Genomic DNA, 18,005 nt, shown 5'->3' on the forward strand with positions numbered 1-18,005 from the left:
TCTTGCCACCACACCATTAGTCCACCATTAGTCGTAGTGTGGGCCCCTTTGACTCGCCACGGTCCGCTCAACGCATTCACTCATTTTCCGAAAACCCTTTATGCACCTACCGTATGCTTCATAATTCACAGATTGCAGCATCCGCCTTTGAACAGGGACACGAAACGGAACGCATCATCACCGTTCAACAAAAAACCCCAAATACGAACTGAGACGGGACCCATCCACGACAACAACCCCACAAATAGTCGTTTCTGCTGTGATAAGGGCTTTACAAATATAGTACAGAGCGCTGTTAAATAGCGCAGTAGCAACATACCCCCTACTAAAGGCATCATTTTGAAAGCATGGATCTGCTCCAGACGGTCCGCAAAGAGGGCTCCCGCGGCGGCCGCGCGAATTTCTCCTGGTCCGACGTGCAGAATGACGCGCAGCGCGAGAATTATCTTGGTCACTCCCTGATGGCGCCGGTGGGTCGCTGGCAAAAAGGTCGGGATCTGAACTGGTATGCCAAGGGCGATGTCGACTCACAGGATCAGCAGAAGACCGAGGCCGAGAAGAGGAAGGAGGAGATTAGGAAAATAAAGGAGAAGGAAGAAGATGAGATGCGCAAGGCACTAGGCCTGCCGCCTATCGAGCGAGGGGAGACGAATGCAAACCTGATGCCTCTGGGCTCTGGCAAGGATGCCAAGGACGTGCAAAAAATCATCAAGGAGAGCATGCAGTCAGACGAGGCAGAAGAAGAGAACGGAAAGGGTCTTGGTTTTGGGACCTATGGCCCCGGTGGTCGCGACGGCGATGAAAAGGAAGTACTGAGAGGAAAAGATGAGCGCGCCGTTGGTGGTCTGCATAGAAGAAGTCGCACGCGAAGCAGGAGCAGAGAGCACAGGCACAGAAGCAGGAGAGACGAAGATGAGAGACCTCCGAGACGGAGGAGGTCGAGGTCCAGAAAACATTCGAGGGAGCGAAACAAGGAGCACAGACGGCATAGATCCAGGTCGAGAGACCACCACAGGCATCGACCTAGACGCGAGGATCGTGACCGTGAAGATAGGCCCAGAAAAGACCAACGGCGAGAAAGATCGAGGTCAAGAGAGCAGAGACGACACAGGAGCAGGTCTCCTCGCGACAGACCTGATCGCGACAGTGACCGGAGACGACGTTATGACTGAATGAAACAGGACTTTAATCAATCACAGTCCGCCTGTCACGTATTATACACCTCAATGACATGATGGTGCAAATGTGCCATCACAAAGCCAGTATCAAAGGGCAGCATCACGCTACACAAGATCATCACATATTGAGTCTGGGGCATGACTTCAGAGGGCCGAGTGATATTCGTATGAAGCTCATCAAGCCCTACTGAGGAAGTGGATGCGTTACTCGAACCAAATGAAGGTCTAGACCGGCGAGAACGAAGGCCAATGATACTGCAGTGGTAGGTTCTGTAATTCGTCAGACAGTAACCCTTCAGCTCCTATCAGTCAAGCTTCAGACATCTATCCTAGGCGTATCATAAAACAAACGTCGTCTCTCATAATATCACTCCTCTATTTCTTCCTCTCCTCGCTGACCCCCACCTCAATCTCTTCCTTCCCACCCTTCTCCCCTACCAGTGCCTCCTCCTCATCACTCTTATAAGCATCGCCCTCATCCCCACTGCCATGCTTGGACCCACTCTTCAGTTTATTCTTGAGCTTCCTCCAGGGACTGTCGCCACTCTCGATGGCATTCTTCTTATTACCCCGATATAGAGAGCTGTTATAATATGCGGCGGCTTCTTCCTCGCGGCCCGGGTGTGTGTCCTTGAAATCTTCTGGGACGAAGACCTCGCGGGCGCGGGCACCTGCTGCGGATACGCCGGTGGTGCTGAAGGCGTACATCTTTTTTCTTTCTTCTTCTTCAATTGAACGTTTGTTGTTTTCAACGGCGGAGCTCTTTCGTTGATCGTTGTCGTAAGTCGTGAGCGTCACTGCCTGTAGAAAGGTACTGTAGTTTTCAAGGTAATTCTTGATATTGCGGTCTTGATCGCAAGGATGTCTTATCCCGGATTCAACTCGAAGCGAGAGAGGCGCAGCGTAAGTTTGTCTCGAGGATAATGCAAGGACGTTTCCTGTACCCAGAGGAGGTGCATGTATGTCTCCTCTTCTCGGTGCTTCTATCTCGTCTCTGTCTTAAAGACTCGTGGAGTGGTATAAGCAAACAAGAGTATGCGATAATTATCAGCCTCGATAGAATGTATATATAACAGAGGGATTTACAAAAAGTATAGATGGAATCTAATCAGTACCAGCGAGACGTCCCAGCCATATATATCCCCCCTTCTCTACCTTGTTCTTCTCTATGTATATACACACACAAGAAATGAAAGGTCGACTCTCCACCCCCGTTTTGATACCCCGATCACCAAGCAACTAAGTGGAGACCCCGCAAACCCTGTACCGAGACGACCACCGACCAAACCCCGATCCAGAAAATGATGTGCGCGAATACAGTTTTGTGCGCTGAGCAAGGGAATCCTACGACGAACGGACTGGGGAACGGATCACTTAGTTTTACGGCCGGATGTGATCCTTCGTGCGTATGGAGTGGCTGTGTATTGTAGTGCAAGTTTCGCTGTGTTGGTTTATGGTTTTGTTGTTTTCGCGTTATATACTTGGAGTTGAGACTTGAATTGGGGTATGTTCATGACTTTCCGCTTGGTTCTGAGGTCTCATGAAATCGGGTTTACATATTCACACATGATTGTGATAAGGTAGTTGTAGGGAAATGGCAGTGGTGTGAGAAACCAGACAAGACGAGCGGAACACAGTGAAACACCCTGACGTCAGATGGAGGGGCAGATCCTTAAGAATGTGCCTGAAGATACCTTGGAAGGTCCCTATCTCCTTACCATGGAAGGTATCTTCCTCTCATCAACCTATAGTATTTGCTATCGGGATGAGAGTCCCGGTTTCCTTGGCTCTTATTCATTGTTTTATAGCTGTTGCTGGAGACTACATCATTGTGCTATTTTTTGTTTCTATATTTATGTGTGCGAGTAAGGATGCCAGATGGATGATGTAGTGGGTATAGTTGTGTGGCGATATCACTGTAACGACGTAGCTTGATACTGAATCCATTTGTTTTCTCTAAGTAGGCATGATGATCATGTGCCTTGTGTGCTTTTAGGTGTTCTGACTCGTGATCGTCTTTTGCTGTGATAGCTCCTCAGATATGGTCATCGCGTCTTGTCACTCTGCGACACTGAATCGTCTGTCAAGCATGTGTTGGGCGAATATCGTGACTCCAGACCCGTGGCATCCTATTGGGCCATTCGACGGCAGATTCATCATCACTGCTTGTCTTGCACAGTCTCGGGTCTACTACAACACCGGGGTTTCGATGGAACTTGCTTATCACTATGGCTGCGACTGGGGTCCTTGCGGTCATGTGCCTTCGGTAGTACTGCGCAGCTACAGCGATCGCCAGTCGCGCAAAATTGAGAAACGACTACAACTAGTAGGAATGGCTCCTGTTGTCATGCTTCAATGTCTATCCTTATACTCTCGCTTAGCCTCAGTGCGCATACGACCTCATCGCAGGACTGGCTCCAACTCGCTCACCCACACGCACCAATGTCTCGCAGACGTCCTTTGTGGAATTGTCCACCAAATCCACGTCGAGTGTCACGTCGGCGTTTTCGTACAGGTTGATGACAGTGCTTCCGCCGTACTTGAATGCGCCTAGGCATTGACCACGCTGGATCTCGACGCCAACCTCGATGCCTGGGTTGTATTGGATACTTCCGACTGTCATGGAGTCAGCTTTGCAATGCGCTTGGTCCAGGAATGTATAACATGCGACTTACCAAGCATTGCACCCACAGCGATGATCGCAACCTTCTTGCCAGTCGCCTTCCTCTTCACAATCATGACGCTGCGCCTATTCTCGCAAAACACATCCAGAGTTCCTGCCTGGGTGATGGCCTGCGGGTTGACAGTGTAGTACGCACCAGGTATCTCGGTGATACTCTCGATTGTTCCCGAGATGGGCGAATGCCATCTATGATAATCTTGTGGCGCCAATCTCGCTATGACGACACTACCGCCGTCGAAATCTTTCGCCAGTGGTTCAGAGTTGAGCAACCTTGAAAGAGTGAACCCGTAGCCTTTGATCCAGTATTTCGTCGCCAGATCTACAGTGGGAAAGACTGTCAACCTGCAATCTGCGGGACTGGAGATGACAAGGTCATTTTCTGGCTCTGCGACAGGTCTGGCCTGGGGTTTTATCTCTCGGGCAAAAAACTCGTTGAAGTTTTTGTATTTTGACGGATCCGGCTCCTTCATATCCGACATGCTCTCTTGCAGGTCGAAGCTCTCGATGAACGGGATAATGTGGTCGACTGATTGCGGATCATCATACTGTTTGCCCATCTTCTTGCTTTGGTCCTCAAGCAAAGCCACTGTGCGTTTCCAGTGCAGTGCCTTTTCTTGTTCTGTGCCATAGTACAGAACATGCATGCCTACGCGCACATAGATGCTCATTGGCTCGAAAGACTTGATATGGGTTTTGCGATCAAAGACATAATTGCCCATGTGCCATGCTGACTCCATTTCCGCAAGGGATTGGTAAGGAAAGATTCGCTTAAGCCATGCATGCGCATGATCGTGGTTAGAAGGCGTGTGTAGAGTTTCTTTCGGATCTTTGCTGTGGTTCCCTGCCTCGTCTGTGATTTTATTCAAGGCTTGGGCTGTCGCCTGCAGCTGATCGTCTTGCTTAGGATCCATTTTTTTGGTGAGGACAAGCTTTCTGGAGTTCTTGGTGTAGTACTAATACAGTGCGATCGATGCAAGAGAGATGAATATGAACGAAGAAGGCGAGGTGAAGGAGAAGGAGCCGGACAAGAAGAACAAAGAAAACGATACAGGACTCATAGGAAACAACAACTACAGCACTAAGTACACAGGTATCCGAGGACCGGTCCAGCCTGTCCAAGTGAGTTTATGTAACCGTCGTCAGTTTCATCATCATGCCATCGCCGACCACCAATGACAATGCAACAATACACCTTACCTCAGGTTTCTACCTGCCTTGCGTGGCCCATGGACACTTGTATGACGTACTGTGACTGCACTCGTACCTTGATGATGGACCTTCCCCGTGAAACTTGGCAGAGATCGGACAGGAGAACCCGGAGGCTTGTGAGAAAGCTTAGTTCTGGCTTATCTCGCCTTACCTTAGTTTGCATCACACGTGCATGCATGTATGCGAACGAGTAGTGAACAAAGCATGCTTGCGACTGAAGTTGCGACTCTATAGTTCAGCAAGCCCGCTGCCATGATGGAGAGGTGGTATACTGTACCTCTCATCTCAACGCAGCTCATCAGCTTAAGCCCGGATGCTTGATGATCTTGTGTACTTGCAGGTCACCCTGTCAAGATGAGACAAGGCCGGGCCCTTACTGTACAGGCACGTTGCTGATACGGCCGAAGGAATTGGTACCAATAGATCGAGGTACAGATTGATGTACAGATTGTGGTATCTGTACTTGTACTGTAAGGTAGAATTACCCCGCCGGACTTTCTGGTTTGTCCGCTCGGGGACATTATGCCTGTATTGTGTGGGGTATACCAGGTACTTGGAGGAGGAAGTGTCTTGGGTGGTAGAAGTACTGAAATACGGGTCCATGTCCTGGTCTGGTTTATGAGGGACTCGAGAGTGTATATTATCCAACGAAAGAAGATCTCTGCGATACTATCTTTGAAAGCGACACATCTGCCTTAGCTACTTATATCTCACTCCCCCTACAATCCTCCTAAGCAAACCCCAGGGCTTTATCTCCATCACCAGATAATATCCAAAACCGCACGACTCAATGGCGTCCTCCATCCTCCATTCCCCAACTACAATCCGCATCCTGCAAGTCCTCGCCATAGCAGGCTCAGCAATAGTAGCAGGTCCAACTCCCCTCCCCCTCAATCTCCCTCTTCGCCCCCACCCGACATCAACTCAACAGCCCCCCCCCCCCCCTCTCCCTATATCGATACTGACAAGGAAGCAGGAACGAACATAAGCACGACCCTCCTCACAATCCCCTCATTATTTTCTCTACCTAGAGACAGAAGATGGGGCCATTCCATAGCGACTCAATGGGCAACGCTATACACTCGAGGCCTGCGCCTTATACTCCCCTGTGCGATCGTTTCGTCACTTGCCTTTGTGGGGTTGGCGGTTGACTCTTCTCGCCTTTTCTCTTCTTCTTCTTCTTCTTCTTCTTCCTCGTCTGTTGCAGCTTCGTCTGTCGCATCTGTCACGGCAGCGATAGTTGGAAGTGGAAGAGGAGGAGAACACGCAAGACTAGCGACGAAGTTATACGCCACCGCTGCACTCGCCGCCGTGGCGTTTATGCCGTGGACGAGACTTATTATGTGGGATGTTAATCTGAAACTCTTGGAAATCGCTGCTTCGGCTTCTCCTTCCTCTACTTCTTCTTCTACTTCCGGCGCTTCTGACTCTGGTTCTGGTTCTGGATCTGCTAGCGCCCGCGGTGATAACGAAGAAGTAAACAGAAAAGTGAGCCCGAACGGAGGATATGAAGATACGGAGATCAAAAATCTAGTCGGAAGATGGAGCAGACTTAATCTGGTCCGAGGCGGGCTTTCGCTCTCCAGCGTCGTATTGGGGGTTTTGGGGGTTGGGTTTGCTTCTTCTTCTGCTTCTACTGCTTTGACTCCTGTCTCTGTCATTGGGAAGTGAGTGCTGGTCTTACTAGCATGATCTGGAAGCGAAGTTTGCTGGAGCTGAGTCGTGGTATCGCTTATATCGCTGGGGGGGGGGGGGGGGGGCGCGGGGCTGGTGCTGTTGGATTAGAAAGCTGTCGTCATCTCTCTTGTGATTTTCGTATGGTCCCCGGCTGAAGACAGCTGAGATGCGTATGTATTGGAAGTGGACATGACAGTCTAGGCTTCATCTGTGCTACATCCACTCCGAGGTCGGAGCGGCCGATATAAGTTAATAATACCGTCTACCTCAGCCAGACCACTGCCCCGTCCACAATCGTTATTGTTGAGAGATGCTCGAGCGTCGTTTAAGATACACACCTCGATACCCACTACACCGCACTCCACGCGTGCAAGGGTAAACGAGATGTTGTCAGACGTAGCAAAATAGTAAAGAAGCAACATCAAAGGAGACGAACGATTTGCTCTGCGGAAGCATCAAGCAGTCGAATTGAAGCCTCCTTTCCTTCTCTAGACGTCGCCCAATAAAAGACCCATCGAAATCTTCCAGCGCCGTAAAACTCCACGCTGAATCTTTTTCCTATGATTATTATCCTCGTCCCTCCATGTCCCCCATCCAGTAGTGATGAATAATGTCCCTTCATCGACCACGAATGCCTCACATCCTACTAGGCGACAGCGGCCTGTTGAATCCACCAGTACGATTCATGTACTGTCTGTACTGGATCTGCTTATCCTTCCTGATGGCGAAATTCTTGTCGTTGCCCGGCACTTTGGTGTTTTTCGTCGATCGGAACTTGGTGAAGCCCATCATTTTCTTCATGAGTTTTTGTTCGCGCGTTTCTTCGGGGTTGTTGTCTCCTGTTGTTGTTGTTGTGGCTGCGCCTTCTTCTTCTTCTTCTTCTGCTTCTTCCATGTCTATCTCACGAGCTGCGTCGGCGAACGTCGCGCGATGCGGCTGGTCGTTTTGTTGTCCTTGGTGGTGATGGGGTGGCCGTGAAGAGCGCTGCTGCTGCTGCTGTTTGCGACTGTCGTCTTCGTTGTTGCTTCGTCGTGGGGGTTGGGAGTAGTCGTGTCTTTGGGGAGGGTAGCGTGCGTTCTGCGTCGGTGATCGCTCTCGATGACGGTCTCTGGGATCATCTGAAGAGAACATATTAGTTCACTCTCTTGACTAGTTCCTTTGATACGAGACGATGGCTCATTCATTACCTCGTCGCCCGCCTCGCTCGAGATCCCTCCCTCCTCCTCGTCCTCCGCTCCCGCGCTCTGAGCCCCGCCGTCCTCCTGAGCCGCCTCGCCAATTCTCCGAGCTGTGGTGTTCCCTGCGACTGTCTCGGTCGCGATCACCGCGCCCTCTGTCTCCTCCTCCGGGCGTCTCTTCCCTCGGCGCGCGCGACGACATGCTGCCGTGTTGTGTGTGATATGTTCTGTGCCTACGCGGTGTGATGGGGGGTCGATGTGCGACTATGGATGGATTGCCGCGCTTCAACGATACATGTGGTGGAGGTGACTTTTTCGATGTAGAATGGTATTGAAGTATGAGACAAGTGCAATAGATGATGATTGTTATCGATACCAGAGTTGTAGAGTGAACACTACCTTATGCTGGAAGCTCAATCTTGGCATTCGTCGGAGAATCTACCCCGGAGTATCTTGATACGCAATGGTATAGGTGATATGCGAACGTCTCATGCATGCTATTACTAGGTAATCATATCTCGTCTTCCTCCTCGTCAAAGTCGTCTTCGACCCCCATGTCGTAGAGGATCCTACCACCCTCTCCTCCACCCTTCTGAGCATCAAAGTAAGGCAGGACAACACCCTCACGATCTCGTCTCTGCTTCTCTGTGAGACCGAGCTCAAACGTGACGTCCATGCCATCGTCCTCGGCCGCTCCCTTGCCATTCTCTTCCTCGGGTCGTCTATATAGCGGCTGATCTTCGAGGAGTATCACCGTTTCTCTGAACCTGCTCACATTGCCACCGCTAGAGGTCTGTTGTGATGACGTGGCGGGTTTGATGGATGGATGAGGTAGAAAATACCACTCGCGCACTCCTCGTCCTGACTTGCGTCTATACTCCATCTCGAGCACGAGTCCCTCGGGTCCATTGCCACCCAGACCGACAAGGATACCTTCGATGTCTTCCTCGAGGCCGAAGACTGGCTCTGCGACGCTACGATCCCGAGCAGCCTTTCGTGATAGTACATGATGAATTGAGTGCGTCGTCATGATGGTCGTAGCTAGATATCTCAATACCGTCAAGGGTTGTGGACTATAAGGTGCTGACTGAAGTATCGATGTCGCAATAGGAATGTCAGCGTGATAGAGTGCCAGCAAAGAGACCGTGGGGGATATGAACGACGACAAAGCCGCCGGAAGATTCGATGAGATCATCGGATCCGAGCAGAGGGTGTTGAGACTGTCGAATATGACAACTTTGCCTTTTTGACCTGTTAGACTCAATCTTCGGAGCAGGCTTGATCATATGGACTTACGTTGTGTTGGTGATGCGCTTAGATGCGCCACAATCTGCCTCTGCACAGTGGCGAACCCTTCCCTCCATGCTGGGACGAATATGTCAGCACCACGAGGCTTCCGTAGCGTCTGGTATGACACGAATATGACTTGATTCCGTGCAGTCTACATGGGTAAATGTCAGAGTTATTCACTTCTGCACGGATAGCAATGTCTTGGCTTTCTCACATTTGCACGCTTGATATACTCGCGAATGAGCGGTTGACCAGACTGCTCCAGACTATCAATGATCAGAGTGAATGGCGATGCAGACTCCTTTTGGCTCAAGAGTTTCGAGATCAGGAGCAGATTATGCGTGCGTCGACGTTGCAGACTTCTTGGGGCCATCTTGATTGATGAATGTGGTGGTGAAATTCTTTTTATCTCGTTGGATTGTGTATTGATCTCTGCACCCAAGCCGGTACTCTGCTCTGCGCTTTGGGTTCAACGAATTGCTTTTCTTGAATTTTGCTTTTGGTAGGCCAGCGACTGACGTATCAAAAAAAACGTATGTTGTGTTTTCAATCACTGTTCAATCAATACTGGTCGCGAAGATCATGTCAAGCTTACTGTACTGTACATGCCCGAAGTGTGGGGAAGAGGCGGTTCGCTGAACCAAGATCCCAACCGAGTAAGTTGCTGGTCCTGGATACACCATGTCCTTTTCGAGGATGAGACATGACTGGCCAGAGTCGAACACCGTCCTTCACTGCATCACTATGATGTGCCCAGAACTATCCAAGGGAAGTATTGTAGTGGCTCAAGAAAGTACTGGTAGGCACAGCGTGGGAATCGGCCATGCAGTTCTGTGGGGCAAACCTTGATTGTTCTACGTCTTAGCCATGCCAACCAAGGCTCGAATGGTGATGAGATTATGTGTGTACACAGTTTCAATAATGGCGGATTATCCGAAGAATTGTTCTTAGATGAAACAAGTTGCCTTGTCGTCGACTGGAACAGTGACATGATGAATTCAAGTACAGACATAAAGACAGGTTGTCCGGAGTGAAAGCGACTAAACCCCTGGTCCCCGCATATAGTAAGGTAAGGCAGGTACTTTGTTTCATTATTATCAAGTGATTACTACCTTACCCTGCGCCTATCGGCTTCGACGACTGGTGAACAGCAAACACAATCGCAATCATCTGCTTTTGCCGACTACACACAACCAGAAAAAAAAACATCATGCCCATTCACAGCACACAGGTCGTCCGTCTGGACGGGCTAATGCTTGCCGCATCGGTGGAGAACTCACCCGTAAGACAAACACCGCCCCCCTGTGACATGTGCTATCTTCGCATTAAAGAGTAAGGCGGCTACTGACACAACATTGCACACGCAGGAGGAAGGCGGCAGCATAGCCAACCTCAAGACGCAACAGCGGTCGATAGTGCGAGGGCTGACCAACAACTCGGTGCCGCGCGCCGCCATCGACTCGGGCAACTTCCTGCTACACTACCTGCGCCACGACGACCTGGTCTTCTTCGCAATCACCGAGCGCGCATTCCCCAAACACCTCGCCCAGATCTACCTCGACGACATCTCGGCCGAGTTCATAAACACCCACAAGGACTACCGGGCCGGGGGCCTGCGACCTTATGCATTCAATGACTTTGACACGTTCATCCAGCGCACCAAGAAGTCGTACGAGAACCCGCGCGCCTCGGACAATCTCACGAAACTCGACCAGCAGCTCAAGGAGACCACGCAGATCATGTCCAAGAATCTCGAGGATCTGTTGTACCGTGGAGACAGTCTCGACAAGATGGGCCAGATGAGTTCGGATCTGAGAGAGTCGAGTAAGAAGTACAAGCGTGCGGCTGTGCGCATCAACTGGGAGTTGTTGCTCAAACAGGTCAGTCTTCCTTTTCTTTCTGGACCAGGGAATCAACAATGCATCTCTTCGTGCTGACAGTCTCTACAGTATGGTCCCTTCGCCGCTCTCGGATTCATTATTCTCTTCTTCATCATCTGGCGCTTCTGGTAAACCAGTTACCTTTGTTTGAGATCGACGGACAGGATGGAACACGCCATGAAGAGGCTACACAGGGATGACCGAGCCCTATCTCCGTGACTGCAGCTGTCTAGGAAGCGAGTTTGTGCGCTAGCAGACACCTGGCACGACCACATCATACCAAAGGCGCTCACACAGGAGAGACCCCGTGTGGACAGAGTCGGACGGGATTTCGACTCAGTACCCCAAAGGGGAGGACATTTCCATATGTGCCGTCAACAAGGCGCCGTTGAGCAGACTCGACCAAAAACATACCTCCCTTCCTAGGTAGCTCTGAGAGTACACCAAGACATCCAAGGAACAACCCCATGTCAGGCGTGCCATGGGGCGGGAGCGGGCATGCGACGACTCGGCTGAGCATTGGCGCTTCTGCGTCGGGTGCTATCATGTATATACAACCCTAATGCGGTACGAACATGCGATCATGCACGCAGCAGGGTTGACAGAGCAACGAAACAGCATATGCACGAGAAAATCTCATGTATAATCCGACCAAAACCTGGCCATGACGTTCGTGTGATTTGACAAGTGAATCTCGTTGCGTGCGACCCGTCACTTGTATCATATATTAATCCTATAGATCAAAGCCAATCTACCATACCAGACGTTCCATTCCATCGGGACCCACCAACCCTGACCGCGTCAATCGGATCTACAAGTGGTTAACAAGAGCATTACCACTCTTGATGAACAGCGTGAAGATCATTCCGACGCCCGACAAAAAAGCCATAGTGCGAGCGTTCGCTATCACGCATAGAGTCAGCCAATCGTTCCCAGCTCCCATCTGCCTTCGCGTTCCCAAAAGGTAAAGAAAAGACAGAAAGAAAAAAAAAGAAAACTCACCCATAGCATCCGTCTCATTGGTGATATAAATCAGATTATAAGCCACCCGACTTGCCAGATATCCGCCCGCGAGCGCGTTCAGAGTCCAATTATCCAGCTTGGCGATATTTCCCGCGACTACGGCGGCGGCGAACAGGCCCACGTTCTCGAAGCCGTTCTGCTGCGCTGCTTCGGCGCGCAGGATCTTGCCTTTCGTCGCTGTTGTGCGCTTGATCAGTCCGAGTTTTGCGCCTTTATTGTGTCCTGGGGGTGGGGAAGGGGGGGGGGGGAGGACACAGAGGGGTAGGCAGGCATGGGGATGGGAATGGATAGATACCTTTGTCGACGGCCTGATCGGCCTCGACGGCCTTGATGTAACCCCGAGGGTACTTGTTGTCGAACTTCCCGAGGCTGGCGGCGTAGAAGTGCGGGATGATGCTCAGGACCCACGCTGCGGGGATGCAGTAGAGAGACTATGGTTATACATCACCATCATCAGTCACGGAGCCATTGTGGAGCAGACCACCAGCACTGGAGGGTCTGGGGTTTGGGGGTTGAGTATCGAGGGCGGATAGAGGCAGATGCGGCGCAGAAGGGAAGTTGGTGCTTGAGTGCTGGAGGGGCTCTGTCCGTCACTCGGGACGGATTCATGCAGGCGCGACGAGGACATGGAGCGGTGTGGTACGTCGCGTGTGGTACATTCATCCTCAGTGCAGTAGACAGATCAGGTAAAGACGATAGTCAACATACCAGATTGCGAGTGAGATCAAGAGCTGCGGCGGCCATTTTGTCTTTGATTCTTTTCTTCAGTAGTAATAGAAAGGTGTAGTTGGATAGTTTTCTGTACAGATAAAAATACTACGCAAGAAAAAAAAGGGAATTCAATCGTTGCTTAGACTCTGTGTCCTCTTTCACCTCTATCTATATGATTTGGAAGACCTGTTGTACGTGCTGACGTCAAGCGTTGAACCTTCGAAAGTCAATTCATGGCCAGAGCCAGGACAAGCGCCCCGTTGAAAGACAAGAAGATCGTCCGCTCTGCCGATGGATGTTCGAAGAGCGTTGTGGGAATAGTAGGTCCGCCGGATATAGTGCTTGGGTCGACATTGGGGTGGTCTCGGATTGAGGCGATTGTAAGAATCGGCAAAAGACAAAAACGATGTCTTCTGATGGCGTCCATCTGTATACGATGCATTTAGTCTGCAGAGAAAAACAAATCTATATGCGTTGAGCATTCGAGTCCAAATGTGGTATATAACAAACACATCGTGTTGAAAAAGGACAGTACCCCCAATAATAACTCCAGTGCGTGCAAATAAGCCTCACTCCGGCAAGAACGCCCGGAGAGAGCTGGCCCTCTTAGCCATCATCTCCTCGTATTCTCCGTCAGCAGTACTCAAAGTAGTCACTGCGCCTCCCGCACCCAGACGCCATTTCTTTTCGTCACTCCATTGGAACGCCGTCCTGATGACCACGGAAAAGTCACCCCCACCGCCGACATCGAAATACCCTATAACGCCGCTGTACAAGCTCCTCGCGCTTCCCTCGATATCCCGCAGAATCTCGCATGAGCGCTTCTTTGGCGCACCCGTCATTGAACCAGGAGGTAGTGAAGCGGCGAGCACATCCAGTCCGGTTCTGGCCTTGTTATTCTTCTCGCCAGAAGCATTGAAGGATCGAGAGGTAGAGGGAAGTTGCCCTTCTATGACAGAGACCAGCTGATACACCGTCTCGTATTCCTCGACTTGCATCAGTTTTTCCACGCGCACATTACCAGGTCCAACCACTCCGTGCAGATCGTGTCGGATAAGATCGACAATCATCAGGTTTTCCGCTTGCTCTTTGTCGCTATTCAGTATTGATTCTGCCTTTTCGCGTGTCATGTCATCCGTCTTGAGCACTGTGCCCTTAATCGGTCGAAACTGGCATTTCCCTGTCCTTGACCAGGACAAGAAACGCTCGGGACTGCTAGACAGGATCGTAATATCCTCATGCGTTTCGCCACCCTTGAATCGCATATACGCGCCGAATGGTGCGGGATTCATGTTGCGGAGTCGACCGTACAATTCCCAAGCAGTGGGCTGCGCACCTTGGGCAAAAGTCACAGTAGTTTGATCAGTAAGACAGAGCTCGTACGAGTCGCCAGCCCGGATGCCAGACTGACATGTATCAATCTTGTGGGAGTAGACGTCTCGTGCTGGAGTGGAGACCATCGATTCCTGTAGTGACTCATGTTGCTGTTCCCTTGCAGAGTCTTTGGAGATAAACGCGTCGCCATTATTCGTCGGAAGAGCCACAGAGTGTATGCTGTGATCAATGACAGACACCGTGTGCCGTACCCAGTCATGGTCATGATCGCGTATGGTTTGAATAAATATCTTGTCCTCGACGTGGTCGATGACGACACTACGCTCAACTTGAATGAACCAGACATCCGGATGTCGCTCTGACACTGGCGAAGGCTGTACATCGATGGTCTGTAATCCTGCTTCGTAAGAGACAAAACCGACAAGACCACCCCAGAAGGGCAATACTTCGGGCCCATCGACGGCCCGATTACTGTCCATAAAGTTGTCGATAGTTGTCCAGACATCTTCTATGGAACCCGATACTTCACTTGTCGTTCCAGGCAGAGTGCTCGTGATTGTCCCTCGGCTTGTGGAATATGTTATGGACAGCGGTGTCCCATCCAAGCATGCGAGGATACTAAATCGACCAGTCTCTGGCCTCACAGGCACGCCATGCTTTGTGCCAGACTCCAGTAGAATGATCCTTCCTTGGACATCTTGGAGTGCACTGAGAAGCACAGTAGCTGATACTTCACTTCCCTCAGTACCAATGCTCCTCCAAGCTACCGTGCGCTTCTCACTTCGTCGTTCTTGTCGCACTCTAGACGAGTCTCGAGTCGCTACCGGCGTGCTATGCGCAGTCGGAAGCGTGAAGCCAGAAGTGATATCGAGTGATGACCTCGAACTCGAGTCGTGTCCCTCAGATTCACTGCAATCGCTGGAATCCGTGTCAAACGCATGACTTGCACTGATGGGCGGGCCAAAGGCGACGGCCTTTGCCGCTGCCTGCTGGAATGACCATGCTAGTGCTTCGAACCACCAGTTTTTGATAACGCTTGCACCAGCTGCATTGGTACAGATGGATTCCGGATGATACTGTACGCCCCAGAATGGCTTGTCGCTATGCTTCAACGCCATCAGTACTGGGCCATTGCGCTGATCTGACAGGTCCCAGGCCAGGGGAGCCAGTTTCGGACATGATTCTGTCGGTTGCCACAACTGATCTCGCGTGCGCGCAAGTTTCGATCCATCTAATCGAACATGCAGTGAATGATACTGTGTCGCATCCACACTTCCAACACCTCTGAAGATGCCATTATCGCAATGTGTTAGTTCAGTAATCAGACCATGGCGTGGCTCGACAAGTCTCTCAGCCGATCCACCAAACGCCAGGGCAAGGCTCTGGAAACCAAGACATATGCCCAGTACTGGGAGACAGATGGCATCTGGTACATGCCAAAGTCTGCCGATGAGTCCCAGATGGTCTGGGTTTCGAGGATCGCCAGGACCTGGGCCGGCTACGACGCCATCGAAGCCTTTCAGGAATGTATGGAAGTGCGCATCATCGTCGGTGGCAAAGCGCTCGTCGTCTATGTGGATCGTCTCGACTGTCGCATTGAGTTGTTCCTGAAGGAGGACGATTATATTATTACTGAAGGAGTCATATGCATCCAGGAAAAGCAGGCGCGGCGGGTGCATTGAAAAGCTTGGTACCAGGATATATGATGTATTCTATCAATCAGGCAGGACCGATAGGGAATGATATTCTAGGCTCCAGGCCAACACAAAAGACATAGAAGACAAGGAGAGATCGTGCAATGCCAGGCGTGCCACTCTGAATTCACGATGAGGATGGCAAGAATATGGTCGCACACATGTCAGAAGATGGATGAATTAATCTTCCATCAGTCATTATTCTCCGGCATCATCTGCTTCTGGAATTTCTCAGACCCTGCCGATGTTTTCCGTTTGACCCGCACGCTAAGAGCACGAGTGCCGACGGCCGACAACCTTATTCCTGCCCTTGTCACGTCTTGACGGCGATCAGCTTTGGGGAGAATTCCCCCGCGCTCCGCTGATACACAAAAGGTCATTGATTGTTGACTTTCAGTCGTCGGAGAGTCATGCGCCCGTGTCCTCTGCGCCATGACAGGGAAGTACCAGAATGCGCCCTTGGATGAAGTTCAGTTCCGACGTCCAGAAGTGATCCAGTGGTGGGGCGGCATCAGCGCAGACACTGTCCATCCTATCATTCGAGAGTCGCCCTTCTTCGATCATACCAGCAAGAATGGCCTCTTGTGGGAGCAAGCGCAGAATGACATGCGCACGTGGGAAATATGCAACAAGCGCGAGGCCTTCGAGACAAGACTCAAGTCCATGAATGGCGTCGAGTACATGATCGTGGGCGAGCCACAGAAGGTGGAAGATGCCGAAGTAGTGGATACGGGCATCTGGGTCATAAGGAAGCAAGAGCGGAGGAAGAGGACACCGCGCGAGGACGACATCACCGTGCTCGGCACATATTACATCGTGGGCGAGAACATGTACCAGGCGCCATCGGTGTCTGACATCATTGGAAACCACATGGTAAGGACAGTTCCATGTTGCACCACTTGATCAATCACAACTGACAGGTCTAGCTCTCGGCCATGAACTCGCTCAGCAAATTGGCAGAGCTGGCCGAACCCTTGCCCATCTTCACGCCCGCCCTTGGCTACACATTTTTCCCACCAGCCCCAAGCAAAGCAGCTACATCGACGCAATCGCCAGGACTGCAACCAAGTCGGGAAGGAAGCATCGCTCCACCAGGCAATCATGTCTCTCAGCCGAACACTGCGGCTGCGCTCGAGGGCAATCCCCAAGCACCTTCCGTCGCATCCACTGCCGCACAAGTACCCGATCCGAGAGATTCATTCGCTCTCTTCGAAAGCTTGCAGATGATGACGCGCTACGGGGACGAGTACATGGACGAAAATCCCCTACGCGGAGAGCCAGGCAATTTCATATTCAGTGCGACCAAAGAGAGGCTGCGTGCCAAACAGGCCGAACTGGAAGCCGCCAAAGCCAAGGAGGCAGAGATTGCCAGAAAGCTCGAGCAAAGCAGGAATGCGTTGGGAGCCACGCCCTTCGCTGCGTCAACAACTGCGGCCAAAGCCAAGGCTGATGCTGCGACGGCCGAAGGAAAGCCTTTGGTCAAGAGGTCCAAGACTGGTGAGAGAAGGAAGAAGAGAAGCAGGAATGCCACCTCCCCGACATCACCTATGACTCCTGCGACCCCAGCGACGCCGGCCTCTTGAGGGAGTAATGGCAGGGAAGATGAACGAGAACGATTGCAACCCCCCATGTTCAAGCTCAAGATATCGTCTATGCTCACGATGCTTACGCAGCTTGAGAACGTGGCTGTCAAGTAGATTTACTGGCTCCGGCAGACGCTCGATTGCTAACGATACCCAATGCAAATTCCAAAGTAGTTCACCATAGCCTCTGTATATCGATATGTGATTGTTCATGCGACTCGAGCGATTAATGGTGGACATCTCGCAAACTGTCGTGTCCATCGACCCAGCTTGATAATTGCCCATAGCCCATGTCTGTAGTAAGCATCACTTAGTTTCTGATAACAAATTCGAGGACGAACGACATCTGCTACCGAGAACCACCTATGACCACCACTTAGCCATCATCACAATATAAATCATGAATAGCAAGGGTGTGCTCTGTACATGAAACAAATACCCCGCAAAACCACATTTCCCCTACACGCAAAAGCCGAGAACTGGACAATCGTCTGCCGATGGATGAATGCACCGTCTGAATCCATGATATCACATCGGACAAGAAACCCATCCGTCTCTCTCTTA

General features: G+C 51.1%; 8 protein-coding genes across 8 annotated transcripts; 3 read left to right on the forward strand and 5 right to left on the reverse strand.

Moving 5' to 3' along the window:
* Positions 1-347: 347 nt before the first annotated feature.
* AAFC00_005098 (uncharacterized protein) lies at positions 348-1,172 on the forward strand (the record flags this gene model as incomplete). The annotated part of the gene is made up of 1 exon (XM_069344839.1): positions 348-1,172. The coding sequence occupies one exon, from the start codon at positions 348-350 to the stop codon at positions 1,170-1,172; it is 825 nt and encodes a 274-aa protein (XP_069202664.1).
* Positions 1,173-3,561: 2,389 nt separating this feature from the next.
* AAFC00_005099 (uncharacterized protein) lies at positions 3,562-4,772 on the reverse strand (the record flags this gene model as incomplete). Its single annotated transcript, XM_069344840.1, has 2 exons — positions 3,562-3,794; positions 3,854-4,772. The coding sequence occupies 2 exons, from the start codon at positions 4,770-4,772 to the stop codon at positions 3,562-3,564; spliced, it is 1,152 nt and encodes a 383-aa protein (XP_069202665.1).
* Positions 4,773-7,383: 2,611 nt separating this feature from the next.
* AAFC00_005100 (uncharacterized protein) lies at positions 7,384-8,127 on the reverse strand (the record flags this gene model as incomplete). Its single annotated transcript, XM_069344841.1, has 2 exons — positions 7,384-7,865; positions 7,935-8,127. The coding sequence occupies 2 exons, from the start codon at positions 8,125-8,127 to the stop codon at positions 7,384-7,386; spliced, it is 675 nt and encodes a 224-aa protein (XP_069202666.1).
* Positions 8,128-8,436: 309 nt separating this feature from the next.
* On the reverse strand, positions 8,437-9,588 carry AAFC00_005101 (uncharacterized protein; the record flags this gene model as incomplete). Its single annotated transcript, XM_069344842.1, has 3 exons — positions 8,437-9,167; positions 9,222-9,366; positions 9,430-9,588. 3 exons carry the CDS (start codon positions 9,586-9,588, stop codon positions 8,437-8,439), a joined length of 1,035 nt encoding a protein of 344 aa, XP_069202667.1.
* An 837-nt stretch (positions 9,589-10,425) lies between these two features.
* On the forward strand, positions 10,426-11,227 carry AAFC00_005102 (uncharacterized protein; the record flags this gene model as incomplete). Its single annotated transcript, XM_069344843.1, has 3 exons — positions 10,426-10,497; positions 10,583-11,095; positions 11,165-11,227. 3 exons carry the CDS (start codon positions 10,426-10,428, stop codon positions 11,225-11,227), a joined length of 648 nt encoding a protein of 215 aa, XP_069202668.1.
* Positions 11,228-11,906: 679 nt separating this feature from the next.
* On the reverse strand, positions 11,907-12,862 carry AAFC00_005103 (uncharacterized protein; the record flags this gene model as incomplete). The annotated part of the gene is made up of 4 exons (XM_069344845.1): positions 11,907-11,998; positions 12,098-12,295; positions 12,414-12,549; positions 12,827-12,862. 4 exons carry the CDS (start codon positions 12,860-12,862, stop codon positions 11,907-11,909), a joined length of 462 nt encoding a protein of 153 aa, XP_069202669.1.
* A 536-nt stretch (positions 12,863-13,398) lies between these two features.
* On the reverse strand, positions 13,399-15,843 carry AAFC00_005104 (uncharacterized protein; the record flags this gene model as incomplete). The annotated part of the gene is made up of 1 exon (XM_069344846.1): positions 13,399-15,843. The coding sequence occupies one exon, from the start codon at positions 15,841-15,843 to the stop codon at positions 13,399-13,401; it is 2,445 nt and encodes an 814-aa protein (XP_069202670.1).
* A 447-nt stretch (positions 15,844-16,290) lies between these two features.
* On the forward strand, positions 16,291-17,441 carry AAFC00_005105 (uncharacterized protein; the record flags this gene model as incomplete). The annotated part of the gene is made up of 2 exons (XM_069344847.1): positions 16,291-16,731; positions 16,785-17,441. 2 exons carry the CDS (start codon positions 16,291-16,293, stop codon positions 17,439-17,441), a joined length of 1,098 nt encoding a protein of 365 aa, XP_069202671.1.
* Positions 17,442-18,005: the final 564 nt, after the last annotated feature.

This window comes from Neodothiora populina (genome assembly GCF_041146345.1).
Source record: "Neodothiora populina strain CPC 39397 chromosome Unknown canker_contig_5, whole genome shotgun sequence".
Taxonomy (NCBI): Eukaryota; Fungi; Ascomycota; class Dothideomycetes; order Dothideales; family Dothioraceae; genus Neodothiora; species Neodothiora populina.